The sequence below is a fragment of the Salmo salar genome, chromosome ssa02 (assembly GCF_905237065.1).
Source record: "Salmo salar chromosome ssa02, Ssal_v3.1, whole genome shotgun sequence".
In the NCBI taxonomy this organism is placed as follows: domain Eukaryota; kingdom Metazoa; phylum Chordata; class Actinopteri; order Salmoniformes; family Salmonidae; genus Salmo; species Salmo salar.
The window spans coordinates 53,837,927-53,856,365 of record NC_059443.1 but is presented as its reverse complement, the minus strand read 5'-3'; the positions used below and the strand labels follow the sequence as shown (position 1 = coordinate 53,856,365).

Genomic DNA, 18,439 nt, shown 5'->3' with positions numbered 1-18,439 from the left:
AACACCCGTCTTTCCTTCTGCTGAAGTCCTGTCCTTACGACTGCTACGAGGCTAACTATTTGTTACACCGTGACAAATATGTGATCGGCTTAGGTCTATAACCTAATCAGAAATATGAGGACAACAGTGGGACATAGATACTTTTTAGGAATTGGGAGAGAAAAGCACTGAGGTCACAGACAACTGTAGTAGGACATGTACTGGGGGTGTAATTGGACACAGGGGAGGGTAGTCCATTTTTTTCCCCTTTCGCTCTTCTGCAGGTTTTACTATGTAATTTCTTCCATCCTAGCCACATTTCCTCATCTGCTTGCATGCACCCTCCCTATATATTAGGGTGTTTTGGTACTTCTTGTATGCACTACGCTTTTCCACGTGCTAACTTTTAGTATACCACAGGTCAATATAGTCTACCAGTCTACAGTGGTTGCTCAACTACAAGTTTTGAGATTATGCTGCTGGCCTGTAGTTCTTTTTGCTGCCCTATATCCACCATTCATAATGACAGTGGTAGGTGGATCGTTTGTCCAGATCTGCAATACCTATCATACCACACATTAAAGCTTTCAAAGCTGCATCGATTTATAATATCAATCAACAAGAACAAATAGGAATAGCTGATAGGCAGCAGATAGGCATCATTGCAGCATGAAAGAACAGTAAAGACAGGCAGCTCAAAAAGCTCCCTTTATAAAAGGCACATGGCGACGCCACGGGTGGCAAATGGTTTGAGTCTGCTATTTATTATCCAAGGGGCAGGCAAGAGAATGGTCGTGGACAGGCTAAAGATCATAAACAAGGTCAGGGTCCAGGAGGTACAAGGGCAGGCAGTATGGTCAGGCAGGCGGGTTCAGAGTCAAGGCAGGAAAGGGTCAAAACCGGGAGGATGCGCAAAAGAGCGATAAGGAAACAGCAGGAGCACTGAAAACCACGCTGGTTGAGTTGACAAGACGAATTGGCCACAGATAAACAGGGAACACCGGAATAAATAACCAGGGACTAATGGGGAAAACGGGTGACACCTGGAGGTGCGTGAAGACAATCACAAAGACAGGTGAAACAGATTAGGGCGTGACGCCCTTATTGATCTTGTTTAGGGACAATACAATTATCCTACATAGACTAGCCTACAACACTACAATGCAATCAACAATTGCTTTATTGTTTCAAAGTGATTACAACGTCCTACAATAGGCTGCAGTGGAAATGCCATTAGAATAAAGACGCAAAAGCCCTGTGATTTGAATGTTTCACTCCATGTGGATCTGTTGTGCGTCTACTCTCGATAGTTTATACTGGTCTAAAAAAGACCAGTAGCAGGCCAGTCTGGCTGTATTTTTTATTGTGAGTCTGTTGCAGATCATCATTCTCCCAAATCGTCCCACGCATTCCTTTCCAATCAGAGCGGCTATTCCTCACGCACCTAGAATCTAACCCTTCAATACAACCTAAATATTTCTCAATTAACTTTTAAAATGTATTACCTGTTATATGTGGCATAAACACAAGAGTCACAATGTTTTAATATGATTAGGTGACATCAAAAGTATTCTGCAGGCATACTCACATTCGACCAAAATATAATTCCAGCATCCTCAAAATGGTTTGACATTATCCAGGTATCCAGCCAACCTTTTTATGCGAGTAAAGTACATGATGGATAAAACAAATTGATGTTAACAGCACATTTATTGGAAAACTTTCGAAATGTTGACAAAACAAAATACGTTAGACAAGGTGGGATCTTTTTGTATCAGTAAAATTCGTTATTCGAGAAATGGCGTTAAAAAGTGTTTTTATATTGGTATATAACTATCATATTGAAGTAAACTTGGGAGTCATGTGATATGTTGTGTGGTCCTCCCGCTTGGACTCAGGAAAGCATGCAGTTTATTAGGCTACAAATTAAATAAATTCTAATGAACTTCACAGGGTGATGAGCTTGATGCTCCTTTCAATAAATATCGAGGGTCTTATTCTGGTGACATGATGATCAATGCTTGGCTGCCATTTGACGAATCAAAATAATCTCATCATGCAGTAGGCTATATCTGCGAGCTATTGGATAGAGCCACCTGTCAATACCAGAATGGGCACATTCGCTATACCTACGCAAAACATTTTTCTGACACATCCATCAGTAGGCCTAGAGTTTAAAATGCGATGCTTCATGGTAATTATTCGGTACATGGTCATTTAACCGAAAAGTTTTTTTTATGTGCACTACCTATTTAAATGCACAGACTTGTATCCGCAACAAGTCAAATTGATGGCAACAACTCTGATAGGAAAATGTACATATTGTTTTTATGCAGATTATAGAATAATAGCATGAAAATCTGTTGCCAATTGGATGGAAACCTAGCTATAGGCACCCTAAAGACTCTGTCAAGTGCGCTAGTCCAGTGTCACTTTGATTATGCCTGATTCACCAACAGCCCCAAACATCTAAAGAATAAGCTATCAGCCAGCCAAACAAGCTTGCAAGAATTGTACTCCCCGCTCATACTCATCTGGATGCCAAAGCATTTTAAGCAGCTAGCCTGGCTATCTGTGGAAAAAAAGTTGTACTATTAATTAAATTTGGTCTAGTTCACAGCATTATCACAGACTCAGCTCCCAGGTACGTATCCAACTATTTTTCATTTGTTAGTGATGTCCTCCAGCATAATATCAGAGGCAAAAACTCTAATATTCACTGTTTTAAATAGACTCTTTCTATATCTGGTAAGAACACATTTTTATATACCGGTGTTGTTGAGTGGAACAAAGTACCACAGCAACTCAAAGCCATACCAACCATAACCACTTTTTAAAAGAATGTCAAAAGCTGGCAAATGTGGGAACAGTAGAACCTTTTGTCTGTATCTAAGTATGTATCTATTTCTGTATGTACACTAAGTTTTAGAAGTTTTAGAAGGCCTACTAATTCATGGGTTTTTCTTTATTTTTACTATTTTCTACATTGTAGAATAATAGTGAAGACATAAAAACTATGAAATAACACAAATGGAATCATGTAGTGACCAAAAGAGTGTTAAACAAATTCAAATATATTTTATTTTTGAGATTCTATAAAGTAGCCATCCTTTGCCTTGATGACAGCTTTGCACACTCTTGGCATTCTCTCAACCTGCTTCATGAGGTAGTTACCTGGAATGCATTTCAATTAACAGGTGGGCCTTGTTAAAAGTTAATTTGTGGAATTCCTTTCCTTCTTAATGCGTTTGAGCCAATCAGTTGTGTTGAGGCAAGGTAGTGGGGGTATACAGAAGATACACTAGCCCTATTTGGTAAAAGACCAAGTCCATATTATGGCAAGAACAGCTCAAATAATCAAAGAGAAACAGTCTATCATTACTTGAAGACATGAAGGTCAGTCAATCCAGAAAATTTCAAGAACTTTGAAAGTTTCATCAAGTACAGTCGCAAAAACCATCAAGTGCTATGATGAAACTGGCTCTCATGAGGACTGCCACAGGAATGGAAGACCCAGAGTTACTTCTGCTGCACAGGATAAGTTCATGAGAGTTACCAGCCTCAAATATTGCAGCCCAAATAAATGCTTCACAGAGTTCAAGTAAGACACATCTCAACATCAACTGTTCAGAGGAGACTGTGTGAATCAGGCCTTCATGGTCAAATTGCTGCAAAGAAACTACTAATAAAGGTCACCAATAAGAAGAAGAGACTTGCTTGGGCCAAGAAACATGAGCAATGGATATTAGACCAGTTGAAATTTGTCCTTTGGTCTGGAGTCCAAATTGGAGATTTTTGGTTCCAACCGCCGTGTCTTTGTGAGAGACACGGTGTGGGAGAATTCAAGGTTCACATTCAAGGTTCAGAATTCAAGGTTCACAACCAGCATGGCTACCACAGCATTCTGCAGCGATACGCCATCCCATCTGGTTTGCGCTTAGTGGGACTATCATTTGTTTTTCAACAGGACAATGACCGAACACACCTCCAGGCTGTGTAAGGGCTATTTTACCAAGGAGGAGAGTGATGGTGTGCTGCATCAGATGTCCTGGCCTCCATAATCCCCAGACCTCAAACAAATTGAGATGGTTTGGAATGAGTCGGACTGCAAAATGAAGGAAAAGCAGTCAACAAGTGCTCAGCATATGTGGGAACTCCTTCAAGACTTTGGGGAAAGCATTCCAGGTGAAGCTGGTTGAGAGAATGCCAATAGTGTGCAAAGCTGTCATCAAGGAAAAGGGTGGCTATTTTGAAGAATCTCAAATATAAAATATAAATTTGATTTGTTTAACACTTTTTTTTTTGTTTACTACATGATTCCATTAGTTATTTCATAGCTTTGATGTCTTCACTGTTATTCTACAATGTAGAAAATAGTAAAAATAAAGAAAAACCCTTGAATGAGTAGGTGTTCTAAAACTTGTGACCAGTAATGTATTTGTGTAAAAAAAAATTAAAAAAATAGAGACCACAGTGGAAATACGTTTTTAACTGACAAAAAAATCAATCGATCAATCCAAACTGTGCAGTGGCAATTTGATGAACGGAAAGAGACATCCGTTACAAAGCACAACAAAAAGCTTAATGACATTCAGAGATTGTCAAGCCAAGCCTTCTATACTGGGTAAGCCTACAAGGTAGGGAGGGATGTATTTTCTGTTTGTTGATATTGACATAGTTTATTTAGTGTGGTGTTGAAAGCGCAAAGCATGATATTGAACCGTCTGAAGCCGGTATGCGTTGTTTATTGGTTATGTGGTGCATTGGCACAGAAACCTGTTGGTGGAACATCCGTTACATATATTTTATATCCTTATAAATATGACATCAAAATGTTGATCATCTGATTTCCCGCTAGCTGATCATTGTCTTCATTTGGCTCTGATCATAGTGTAAGCCTAATGAAATAGGAAGAGAGAGCGGGCTCGTCTGTGGTGGTCGGCGAACCCTCAACCTTCTGGCCGTAGGACTGCATGTCGTCGACTGTGCCACAAAAGCATGCTGAAGTGCAAAGACAATATCCACGTTTATAAACACAGGTGTCGCTACACTGCCCTACATAGGCAAAACACAGTAACCGCGAATTTGGTAAAAAAAATATTGGATCTGTATTATCTGATTAATGTGGTATTTGTTCTTCTGTCAGGAAACTAAGCCAGTTGATCAGAATATATCATGGTGTATCAGAAATTGCTGTCTGTCTAAACAGAAAGACTTCGAAGTCAGATTCTGCAGTAAAAACAACTGTGTTGCCTTTGTAGGGCAATATTGTCATTGTTATTTGTGATCGTAAACATTAGGGGAGGGTCATTTGAAAATAGGATCCTCCCCCCACAGTAAATGTTGAACTGTCCCTAAAGACTTCATAACAAATGAATAAGCAACACACAACACATTGATAATGGATAAACATGTGATGACTATGACCAGTACTCATTTTGGGTACCGGTTCTGTTTTAATTTAGGTGCAGGAACTCCATAAGAAACACATTTTAGCCAAGTCAAGCACCGACTATGATATGACTGAGATGTAGTTTCTCTTCAAATAGTTTTAACCCAAAAATGTGCCCGTATCTTTTCCACCACTGGATGACGCTCCAATCTTCAAGGTCCCAACAGCCCTCCCTCCAGGCGATTAGTTGTGGTGACGTCAGCTCGAGTGAAAGAAGGAAGCAAAGCGCTCAGTGTGGAACCGTCAGTAAAAGTAGTTGTAGCGACAGCTTGGGAAAGCTCATAGATAGTACAGTGTGGCCGACTTTCCTGCTCAGTGGCAAAATACAGTGCGCGTGGAAATACATTTGATTGAATAGGTATATCCATTGGATAGAGAGGAATAACGTTGCTTTTTGACTATGGCTGATGTCACGCAATTCAACGAGGGGACCGGGGACATCGCGAAAGGGTTCGCTCGTAAAGGTGCTTTGAGGCAGAAGAACGTCCATGAAGTAAAGGACCACAAATTCACTGCGAGGTTCTTCAAGCAGCCGACTTTTTGTAGCCACTGCACCGACTTTATCTGGTAAGCGCTTTTCCTCTCCAGGCGGCCTCTGCCTGTTGAACGTTTGAGAACTCCGCCGCCTTCTCAACCAGCTATTCGGTTGTCACTTTCCCCCACATAGCTAACTGTGCTGCACCGTTACGTATACTTTGCTTACTGGAATGTTTGGTCAGCCACGCCAAAGCTGGACATACTTCCAACATTTGACTGTAATGCGCATCAATGCAAGTCCAAAGTAAATGAATTCGTTCTGCCTACGGTGTGCTAGATTCACTGTGTACACTGTGATTGTGACAGCGCGCCTACTTTAATGTTTGTTACCAATTGTAAAAGTTGTATTTCTCCTAGTCCTTGTTTTTTTTTTAATAAATATTTTGAAATAACTTACTGCCAACGAACTATATAGGTTCTAAAACCGAAACACAAGTAACAAGTGGTAACTATTCGGGCTGTTGGGTGGTTGAAGACGCACCCATGTTGACCAACCTTCCTCTTTTGAAGGTGGTGTGTGTACTTGACTATGTATTGATAGCTACAGAGATATGTCGTCTTGAGTGAGTGAACAGCATTTTACAGTTACGACCTATGGCCGCTAAAATCCTAAGTAATGTGTAATGATTCTTGGGAAACACCTTGAACAGTTTAGGCTACTTGCTTTTTGTGACTGAGTCTTGGAGACTACTGCTGTTTCTGCTTGATATTACTAACATGTTTGTGTATCTGTCTGTTTCATGCTATTTGTTATTTCATTCTTCACTTTCCTCTCTTTTCACAGGGGATTTGGAAAGCAAGGATTCCAGTGCCAAGGTAATGAATGATGTCCACTCACTCAGCTCCAGTCCACCATGCAGTGTATACTCGTGTGTTTTTGTACTGCATTAATTCAAGAGGACCAGTCAATTTGACTTGCATAGACTAAAGGATGTTGCAATTTGTACTGGCGTTACTTACCTTTCAAAGAGTTTGAGATATACAGGTAGGCAATATTCCCTCTAAACTGCACAGGCAGCTCCCATCAGACTGCAGCAGTCTTTTTTTTCTTAAAGGGGCAGTGTTATAATTTGAGAGGGTCTTGAATAAACTAAGTTGCCAGTATGCAGAATGTAGCATAATTTGTCTGATTCTTTGTAATAATGGTATGGGAATAATAATGAATTTTATTTTGTAAAGTGGTTTATTGCATCAAAAAACACAACATTTTCAATCACCACCTTGTCTGAAGAACAAGTGGATAAACAGGTTCTTATCAAAAGTTGAACACCACACATTGGCTGCTACTGTAGGCTGAATGATAGAACAGCTATTTCCATGTTAAAATGCTATGGGATGCATTTTTCTCCATTGTTTTTGAGGATAGGCCTACATGATGATCAAATAACCACAGTAGCCTACTTGGCCACTGTTAACAGTAACTTAAAGCAGGTACAGCCTCAGTGGTCACAGTAAACGCATGCCAGAAGTTGCACAGAATTTTCACAACATTCAAGTTTGTGCTTGCATTGGCAAAAGGATGTTGCAATTCTTATTGGAGTTACTGTTTGAGTATGATGTCTTCCTTACACACACACACACACACACACACACACACACACACACACACACACACTGGAATATGAAGTCGTAAATAACAGAAAAGAATGGTAAAAGTATCTGTGACGAAGCACTCAGAAGGTCTAATCACTCAAAGAAAAGGCATGGATTGATGTGACAGTTTTCTGTTTCCGACCCTTTTCCAATCTCATTACCATTTCAAGTCATTTGAAGCAGTTCTTTAAAAAAAAGTTATTTATACATATTTAATAAGCCAATGACTCCCAACTTTGAACTTTCTTTACTCTCTGGGCATTTTTGTTTGAGGCTCAGGAGTTTCTTCAAGTGCACTTTGAGACTTAAATCATCTTAATTGGATTTATGCAGCTAGTACTAGGGAATATCTTGACATTTAGTGGTTGTCTGTGTGAAGAATTGATTGTCTGCGATTTAAAAAAAATAAATAAAAAATGGTTATTTATGATATCAAAGTTAGAACATTTACAATGCACTTCTCAGCTCCTAGAAAGACGGACCTAGTTGTTTTGAGGACTATTTGTTAAATGGAGAAATGAATTAGCGTACATTATTCCCAGCTGACTAACTGGACTGACATGAAATCAAATCACACACGGCAATCTCATGGATGCCAGAGTTCAAATAGGCCTTGTAAAGGAAACAGAAATATGAGACTTTCTCTACAAAACCAAAGCTCTATGGGCCCCTGTCAAAAGTAGTGCACTACATAGGGAATAGGGTGCCATTTGGGACTTAGAATGGTGTACTGTAGCCTGGCAGCTGGATCTGCTTGTGCTTTAACCAGGCTAGGTCAGAGGGGTTAATGGCATTTGCCTGTAGTTTGCCAAGTCTCCTTAGTCAGAGTGGGATGTGTCTCTTCCATGTACCATCAATAATCTCAAACTTCTTGTTTACCGATTCCCATCTGTACAGTACTGTAGGTAAGTGCATTACTCAAACCTGAAGAATGTAGGCTTCCAGGCTATGTGCTTGTGCTGAGAAAAGGCAAACTTTTGTCTCAAGAAAATGTTGTATCAAGGTACTAGTTATCAGGATTTATAAAGGGTTTCTAAGCTGTATATAGGCTATATATACTGTACATACACTGAGTACAAACATTAGGAACACCTTCCTAATATTGAGTTTAACCCGCCTTTGCCCTCAAAACAGCCTCAATTCGTCGTGGCATGGACTCTACAAGGTGTCGAAAGCATTCCACGGGGATGCTGGCCCGTGCTTCCCACAGTTGTGTCAAGTTGGCTGGATGTCCTTTGGGTGGTGGACCATTCTTGATACACACACACAGGAAACTATTGAGCGTGGGAAAACCCAGCAGCGTTGCAGTTCTTGACACACTCAAACCGGTGCGCCTGGCACCTACTACCATACTCTGTTCAAAGGCACCTAAATCTATTGTCTTGCCCATTCACCCTCTGAATGGCGCACGTACACAATCCATGTCTCAATTGTCTCGAGGCTTAAAAATCTTTCTTTACCTGTCTCCTCCACTTCATCTACACTGATTGAAGTGCATTTAACAAGTGACATCAATAATGGATTATACCTTTCACTTGTATTCACTTGGTCAGTCTATCATGGAAAGAGCAGGTAGTCCTAATGTTTTGTACACTTAGTGTATATTTATGTATTCAGATTCAGTTTTCTAGTTTTTTATATGGCAATTATTTTTAAAGGGTAATGTGTTGCCATGGACATTTAGTGAAAATAATGCTGCACTAACTCAAGCCTAGTCTTCACTAGCCAGATGTTTATTTTGGTTCTAAAAGCATTGTGGCCTGACCTGAAGATTTTAAATATAGTTTAATAGTGTACAATTGTGGTGCTTAGAGATTGTTTTAAGTCCTTGATTGTAAATCCGATTGTAAGCCACTATGGATGAAAGTGTCCAATAAATGACTATTTAATGTGTCTGGTAACACGACCGTTCTCATGCAGAAAAGAGAAACAACAGTAACTCCTCATTTTACTGGAGACCTCAAAAAGGAAATGGATCATTGCAGTACGTTATCTGCTGTCTTGATCTGTCTAACATTTCTAAGCTGACAATTAGCTTGGCAGCCAGAGAGAGAACTGTTGGTTTGCTGGAAAAGTAATTTTCTTGGAATCAGACTTTTTCTTATTATTTGTAAGCATTTCCTGCATGGATGCACTTCCAATGAACTGGTGTAATACCTGAGAAAACCAATCTCATCCTTTCTCTAGAAGATAAGAATGTGCGTAAAGCAGGACATTTTCCTTAGGAGCAAACACTTCATTAACAACGATACCGGTTGAATGCCAGTTAAGTATGTTGATACGCGCTTAAGTGGTGTCTCCCTCAGATATATGCCATCCTCTGAACATGAATGGTAGTGTAATGTGGAAAGTGGGGATCTTGCCAGCCAGTGCTGAGAGTCCCTGCCTCATGGTAAGTGCTGCTGCTTCAGCCAGCCAGGATGATGTTAACCTGTGATCGTTGAGCCGTTGGTTGAATGTGATCCATTCTGAAAGGATGTCTTCTGAGAGCTGCTGTTAAATGGCAGCAAAAGACATCCATTTGCTGGAGTACGAGGATAAACACTCTCCAGAGAAGGCTTTTTGATCTCTTGGGGGTTCAGAAGACCCTTGTCTGGAATATGACCGCTTTTATTGTAGTGGAGTGAGCGTGAGAGAGAGAGAGAAAGAGTGTGTATTAGGGTTGCACATTTTGCGGCAATATTCAGAGATGGACTTTCCGTGGGAATTAACAGGACTAAATGGGAATTAATGGAAATATATGCCTATTAATACTGTTTAAATGTGGATGTTTTTTTGCATTGGATTTAATTTACCATATCATATGGAGACAGAAACCTAAACCTTTTGCTTGATCGTAAGTAGACATAATTGCAAATGATTAAATCCTTCCAATAGATTTTTTTTAAAATAATTTAATTACGAATTGAACTTTAATTAAATGAGTTGACTCTTCACATGGGATGATTTCACTGAACAACAAAAGAAAGGGAATATTGAATGATCCCCAATGATCCATCGCATCTCCCAAAAACATTTAACATACATCTGTAAAATGATAGTCTAGAAACTAAAGCTTTGGTTGTCTTCCTCTCAGGCTTCCATGTCTTTTCCCTGGACCTCCTCAATGTCCACCTCTTTAACATCAGACTGAGGCCTCATCTTCATTGTCACTTTCCAACCTTGTTGAGGATGGCTTGTTGCCCAGATGGCCACCAATTTTTCAACCTTGTATTTGTCAAACTGTTGCGTGCTTTGGTGTGTGTTCCCAAACAAGGACCAGTTTCGCTCTGAGGCGGCTGATGTTGGTGGGATTTGGAGGAGGAAAGAGCCTCAGATCCACAAATCCCTTCCACCAGGTGGCTGATGAGATATGTTGGCACGACTGCCATATTGCCTCTACATCCCAAAGCCCTTAAGCAAAATTCCCCAAATTCCAGGGCCTAACTTCCCATGGAAAATGTCTGGAAAGATTCTGGAAATTTACTGGAAAGATTCCGACCCTTTGCAACCCTAGTGTGTATACTTGTGTGTGTTCAGGTTCCTGCATGCATGTGTGTATCGTAAATTGTATGTATCCATACGTACAGATGTGGTGTTGTACATCACGCATCTATCTACGTATTTGTCTGTGTGTGTGGAGCCTGTCTACCCGGGCTTAGTAACTGATCGATAAAGACACTCCTCCACTTGTATGTGTGTCTTGGAGGTGTGATGCACTTTGCTCAGAGGCGAGGTGGTAACAGACCTGCTATTCAAAAGCTAAAGGTCCCACTTAAAAATACCTGGCCTCTCATCAATTATCAACGGGCTCCTTGGAAATGGGGAGGCTCAAGTCAACAAGCAGGGAGGCTTCTATTGAGTACAGACATGATAAGCCTATCCTGTTGGGCTTTCTGTGCTGGCCTGAAATGAAGTTACATTGGATTTTCTGGAATTTGAAAATGTCTGTCTGGTATTAATTCATTTGTTGGTGTTCAACTGTGAACTCGACATACAGTATCTTTGTTTCCAACATTTGTTAAATCGTTGCTTGCGAGACATTGAAAATTTGATTGTCATATTGGTCTCCATTCTAAAACCATTAGCTACCAATCCCCCCCCCATGGATTATTTCATATCTGGTCTATTTAAGACCACCTAAAGCACGAATTCAAGATCTCTTCCTATCGTTCCGTTATGGGAATCCCCAGACACTACACAGAGCTTGACGAGTTGTCAGAAGCCATAGCCAACAGAGATATCATATCCACTAGCTAACACTCAACAAGTCTTTTCCTTGGTTTGTAAACCGATGCCTCACGGTCACAGTTGAGCTGCGCTGTTGTGTCACTACCATGTTACTCGCCCTCTCCAATTTATATGTTGAGTAAATACAACCAAGTAAAGGTGAGCGGTGAACAAGCCCTCACCAGCCCTCATACAACCAAAGTAAAGGTGAGTGGTGAACAAGCCCTCATGTTTACCCAAGTGCAAGTTGTCACAATGTCAGATGGTATCTGTGCCAATTCTTGTTCCCCTCAAACAATCCTGTTTCTGTGGAATCCAATTCCACAAGTTAACCTGCAGGCGTTTGTATTCATATCCCAATTACATTGGAATTGCTGTTGCCACGTTGTAAACAAATTGAAGTATCCTGCATATTTACATATAGCAAAGGTTTCGAAGTCATATTCTCTCTATTCAAAACGACTTAATACAACCAATAACCAGGATAATTGTCACGCAGTGTACCACAGACAAACCAAGCCTGTGTGTCTCTGTTCACTTTCATTGTGTTTGCAGACATGCTTAACCATGTTCAAACCAAACATTGACCTAGAGGAGACGTGATAACACACTCCCTCCCACTTCCCTGGAACCTCCCCTCCCTTTTGATGTACAGTGGCCTCTCAGATCACGCTCCTGTGCTCCGGGCTTGTTGAGACAGTGCTAAGGGAATCCTTGTGCACATCCTGTGTTGACAGAGGACGGAAAGGTAAACTCTACCCTATGTCCTTACTCTCCCCCGCAGTCCAGCAGGTGTGTATTCTAGTCCTCCCATCTCCCATAGGTACCGAGGACTCCCATCTGCCTTCCCCTGTTTTGAAGTTTGTTTCTCAGCAGTACATTTTTGAGCAGGTCTCACTTTCTATTGCTGTAACGACTAGTTTCAGAGAGACCAATTTTTATTTATTTATAAAAATAAAAAAATGTTTAGGTCTAGTTCTGGATTTAAAACATTCTCAATGGAGATTCTCCATCGAAAGTGCTATTTAGTCCAGGACTAGGCCTAATCTGTGTCCGAGAAAGCTTTCCTTACTATCCAAAAACCATCAGCCTCTCTATGCTTAACTTAGCCTGAACCTGTATTCTGCTAGGTACAGTTCTTTCTTTTTTTTTCTTTTTTTTTTTACTGACACTTTGTTTAAATAGAGTTTACAAATGTTTTGCCCAAGACCAGTGACTGACAGAATGTGTGCTGATGTGCTCTGACGCGTTGCATAATCATTGGCATCACTCCCGATTTATGTGAAAGCAGGTTTACTTCCCTGAAAACCATGTTTTTGGAACAATCAAACCTCAATGGGTTATGGTTCGATTGTCTTTCCATGGTGCTGTCTTCATTGTAAACGCTCTGGAGGATTCCATATACTCTTTCCCCACCATATTTCCCCTGGGTTTAATACGCCTTATACTGTATAATGAATACCATCTCTTCCTTAGGGACGTGTGGTGGCTTTATCACAAAGTCCACCTGAAGTCAACTTTAATGGACAGTGTTGGTACCAGTCAGGGTTAGAGGGAGAATTTGCCATAAACAAACCCACTGCTGACACCAGTCGACAGGCAAAGGCCAACCGTGTCAACCAACCAGGGTAATGTGACTTATGCTGGCGCTGTGGATTACCAAACACATTGCCCTGGGAAATGCCTATAGGCTTTCGTGGAGCCAGCGCATCGCCTCGGAGGCTGTGGATTGGTGCTTTCACAAAAGGGCTCTCCTCCCCTGGGCTGAGTGCCAGAGAGCTTGTCCGCTACAGTGCACTCTGCCTTGGGTAGAGCAGATGTAACCACCCATTCTCCCCCTCTCTCTCTCGCTCCTCATTCTCTCCATTCCACAGCATCCTAAGGGAAATGATCAATAAAGCCCTCGGTTAGCGCCAGGCTCATTCTTATGTACTCTGAAAGCTGAGGTCATGACCTTGAATTATACCCAAGCTGATGATTCAGATTTTAGCTGCTGCTCATCACAATCGTGAAAGAGAATACAGAGAGGGCTTGCTAGTAGAGTTTGTGTGTGTGTGTCTGTGTGTCTCTCTGTCTATCGGGTTAGTCATCCAATCCACTCTGATGGCAGGGGTAACCGGGCAGATTAAAGAGATGATGTGAATACGCTGGCCCCGGGAGTAAAACCGCTTAACCCCCTAAACCTTCCATTTGGTACAGCCTCTAGATCCTCCATCCACCTTAGGACACAAAACCTAGACAATCCCTCGTTTGCAGCCCACGTATGCACACGGATACAACAGCACCTCTGGCCCCTAGGGCTAAGCAGAAAGAACAGAACAGGGCGATCCTCCATTACATCAGTTACCCTGAGAGCTATTACAGCACAACAGCTGGATAGCTAGGCTCCTATCAAACCCCTCAACCACAACTTACGTTAGTGACGGGCATTAAAATGCTGATATGGACTATATCTATTCATCAACTCACCACAACTCACTTTAGTGCCGGGCGTTATTAAAATGCTGTAGACCTATATGGACTTTCTAATAACATAATGCCTCGGTTTGAAAGCGAGGCATCGACGTCATTTCTTTTGTACATACTAAAGTCAAATAGGCCACAAGCATTCCCGAATGGGTTGAGAGCCAGGCAACAACCGAGCCGGGGTCATTTGGCCCATGCATTAGTAGCCAGGATGCCTGTGTCATGGATTGTCTCTACTTTGTAAATGACTTGCCATCGCCACCGGTTAATCCAGGCCATTTCCAGGGCTGTGTGGGTGGATTATGGCTTTAGATCCAACAGAGCTGCTGTGTCTGTCTGTCTTTGTGGTCAGGCGGACATGGGGAAAGCCTGCATGGCGGAGATCCCTTCAAAACAGCCCAAATGTGTCAATACTACCGCTGTGTGCCTTTAAGCTAAACCAGACAGACAGCACCATGCTGTGATGGGGGATCCCCAGAGAGTTGGAGCGATACCCAGCTACCCACGCTGACCAGAAATGACCTTACAAGACCTTTTGGATTTCCGTTAAAACCTCTGTTTTTGACAATGTAGCTATACCGCATCGAAATGAAACCCATCGGTTCACGTTGAATTATTTACTCACTAGGGGAAATGCTTTTTAATACGTGAACAGGGTATGTTAATATTAGAGTGGCAGTGAAATGTAGCCGTTTTGCATGCCTGTGTTGATGAGAGACTGCATTTCAGGGGGATATGCTTTCACACCACCCAAGACATCTCTGTATAAAGTGCAATTGAACATAATCATGAACCAATGGACTAAGAGCTTCATTATCTGCCTCTGTGCACATTCATTCAAATCTTGTTCGCCAGAGAATTCCAGCAGGGTTGGAAATGCATCCACTGACACCTTTTATGGCATGAGATAATGGCCCCCTGTTTACTTGCTGATACATGATTGATCCAAGCCCGTTTCGCTGTATGGGGCTTTGAAGTGACTAGGCAAGCAATCAAACAAAGAAGACAGCCAGAGCTTTGATGGCAACCCTTGCCGGAAAAGGCAGAACATTTTAGTTGTTCAGAATCACTTTTCTCTTGGTCGTCAGCCTGAAATCAAATATAACAGGTGTTCTTGTTCGCATACTTTTCTTCTCAGAGAGCGAGTGATGGAAAAAGGAGGAATAAGTGACAGGAAAGGGAGACGGGAGGAGAATACAGACATAAGGCCCTTAGGACTATCACCAGTGTCTACTCCACAGTATGCTTTGTACTCCCGCTACTCCTACTCTAAGAATAATATCGACAATGTTACCGCTGGCTACATACACCAGATGACATCATGCATCAGATGAAAAGCTCCCTTTGCTGGACTATGTTTTTCCACTAGCAAAGTGCCGGAAGCTTTCCCACACTAATCCTTGGAGCCAGGTCCTTTTGATCTTGTTGCCTTGTCCATTGAGAAGATGCATCTGCACAGTGCAGCTCTCATCCCAAAGGAAAGAGGCTGCTCGGTCTGGACTATGTTTGCTGAGGGACCTTAGAGCTTCTTCTGTCATACCGTTATGACTTGGCAGGCTGGTCATAACAGAATCAGGTTGACAACACACAGCCACGCCAGTGGGAGAGTAAGCATACAGGATGAATGGGAGTGTTGAGTATGTCATGTGTCCTGATTTGCCAGGGTCCTTGTTTGTTATGGTTCCGCATCACGTCATGTCTAAGAACAGACCTAAACTGTGTGTTATTCAAGATAAACCACAGGTTCGCATGCCTTATTGCTAAAATATAGTCAGATTAAGAATCCATAATCAAATATTTATTAAATTGTACTTTTAAAGCGGCAGCATGTATTTTATGTGAACTGACAAAATTCGCGTTATAGATCTGTCATTCTCATTAAAAGCAAGTCTAAGAAGCGGTAGATATCTTCTATGTGCACTATTTCAATGCTTCCCGTTACGTTTAGTTTTTACTTATTTTACTTTGTGTTGTACACCAGCTAGAAGCATCTGAAAATACAATATTTTGGGTTATGGATAATATATTTCACAGCGGTTTAGATGGCACAATGATTCTCTATGCTATACTTGCTCGTTTTGTCACAAACTGAAATTAGGAGAACTGTTAGAATTTTAGCAACCAGGAAATGGGGTAGCGATTTCTGCATAGTGCATCTTTAAGTTGTCACACTATTATATTAAGTTGTATTGAACTGCTAGCTTATAGCCTAGAAATTACTTTCAGATACCAAGATGCTTTCTGTCTTTTCAATGTCTCTTTTGCTTATCGTTCACCAGTATTGTGTTGTCAGACAAAGAGATGCATTGAAGGTGTCATCTAATTTGACTCATGTTTACATGGTCTGTGCTTGTACTAATGTGTTTGCGGAGCAAAATGACTCTAGGGTAAATAGAACAGAGACACTCCACTGGTGGCTACTAGGGAGATGGACACCTCCTTGTAACCTGCCAATGTCAACACGTCTTATCCTCTAGATCCATAGGCTTTCTATAGAAAGCATTAATGGCTGCTGTAGCTATTGTATTTGCAACTGTCACTTGAGCCATAATTCACATAACATGACCATACCTCACTTAGCTCTGCCTTGGGTAGTGATATTTGTAGTTAAAATGGCTTCCTTTAAAGATGCAAAATTTGAATAGTTTGCCTAATTTCAGTTTGTCTGCACAATGACTGCTTGTTTTGTCACAATCATTGTACCATCTGAACCGCTGTGAAATATCTTTAACATAACCAAAAATACTGTATTTTCAGATGTTTAAAGCTGATGTACAAAACTGAAAGTAAAAGATACAAAAACTAAATTTAAGAACAGAAAGCATAGAAATAGATTACATGGAGCAAATCTTCTGCTTTTTAGACTTGCTTTCAATGAAAATGACAGGTCTATAATACACATTTCTATGTGAATTTGGTCGGGTCGCCCAAAATGTTACATATTGTAGCTTTTAAGTACATTTTTGAAGTGTAGGTAAGGCGGCTTAAAGCATATTATGCTGCTATTCAGCTGCCTGCTCTAACAGCAGCTTTTACTGTAAATAAAGTGAATCAAATGCTTTTTATAGTACATGGACGACATAAATTAATCCCTTTGTGGTTATGCTCCTGAGAAGTGAGCTTATGAGGGTTTAGCACTCTACTCATGATCAATACCATGAGAAAATCCCTCTCTCTACTCAATGTGAGTCTCTATGAAAACATGGAGTGACACCCGCAAAATGTCCCACATCTGCACGCAGGGCACTTGACCATCAGCTGGATTTCCCTTACACCATTTAACGCTGACCCTCCGCCAACCAGATGAACTTGGCAACATCTTCCATTTTCTAGAGCTTTCTGGAGCTTCCATGCTACGTCAATGATCATTGATCTCTGTCGTCCCCGGACCTAGTAAGTCTAAACCAGGCTCTCTCGGGGCTTAGCGTCTAATGATGCTCCTCTAGAATGTTTCATAGTGGATCTATACAAAGCGTCTCAGAGTAGGAGTGCTGATCTTGGATCAGTTTGGTCTTTTAAATCGTAACGACTAAGAGGGGTGACCTTATCCTAGGCCAGGACTCTTACACTGAGAAGCTTTATAAATACGGGCCCTAGTTAAAGCATAGCTTGTTTTAATAGGACTCTAACCGTCCACTTCATAAAGCTGTTATGACGTATAACGGGGAAACTGGAGAGGGGTAAAATGCCCCCTGTGGGTCCAGGGATATGGCTGAGGAGCTTTAACACTAGAACAGCTGGACCTCGAGGGGACCCGTCTTCAACCTAATGGACAGTCACTCTGACTGCAACATTCTAACAGTGTAATTAATTAATTAGAATACACATTTTATTTCAAATAACACAATAGCATTTTCATTAGTTTATGCTACTGTAGGTTATATGTAAAAACAAAAAACACGTTCAAGTGTTCAATCAATTTTATTTGTGGAGTGCCTTTGTTACAACTATGAAACAGAAACAATATGTGTTTGAACATGGTAACAGCTTTTTTTTTTTTTTATACTGATAAAATAAATACTCCAACCACCAAGACGCACGGTCAGCAAGACGCGTGGTCAAATGATGAAAACACCCGTAGCCTAAACATCATTATAAGTGTCAAGTGGCCTTGATAAATAGTGAAAATCATCACACAGCAAAAATGGCATTATAATGAATATAAGTGTCGATATGACAGCAGTCAATTTTTGTCAGCTTGTC

General features: G+C 41.1%; 1 protein-coding gene across 1 annotated transcript in view; it reads left to right on the top strand.

Annotated features, from left to right (window-relative positions):
* Positions 1 to 5,697: 5,697 nt before the first annotated feature.
* The window catches only part of kpca (kinase C alpha type), a 142,814-nt gene continuing 130,072 nt past the window's right edge, over positions 5,698 to 18,439 (top strand). The window contains exons 1-2 of the mRNA NM_001141522.1: positions 5,698 to 5,998; positions 6,753 to 6,784. Coding sequence (NP_001134994.1) covers positions 5,832 to 5,998; positions 6,753 to 6,784 — 199 coding nt within the window. The 5' untranslated portion in view covers positions 5,698 to 5,831. The remainder of the gene's footprint in view (positions 5,999 to 6,752; positions 6,785 to 18,439) is intronic.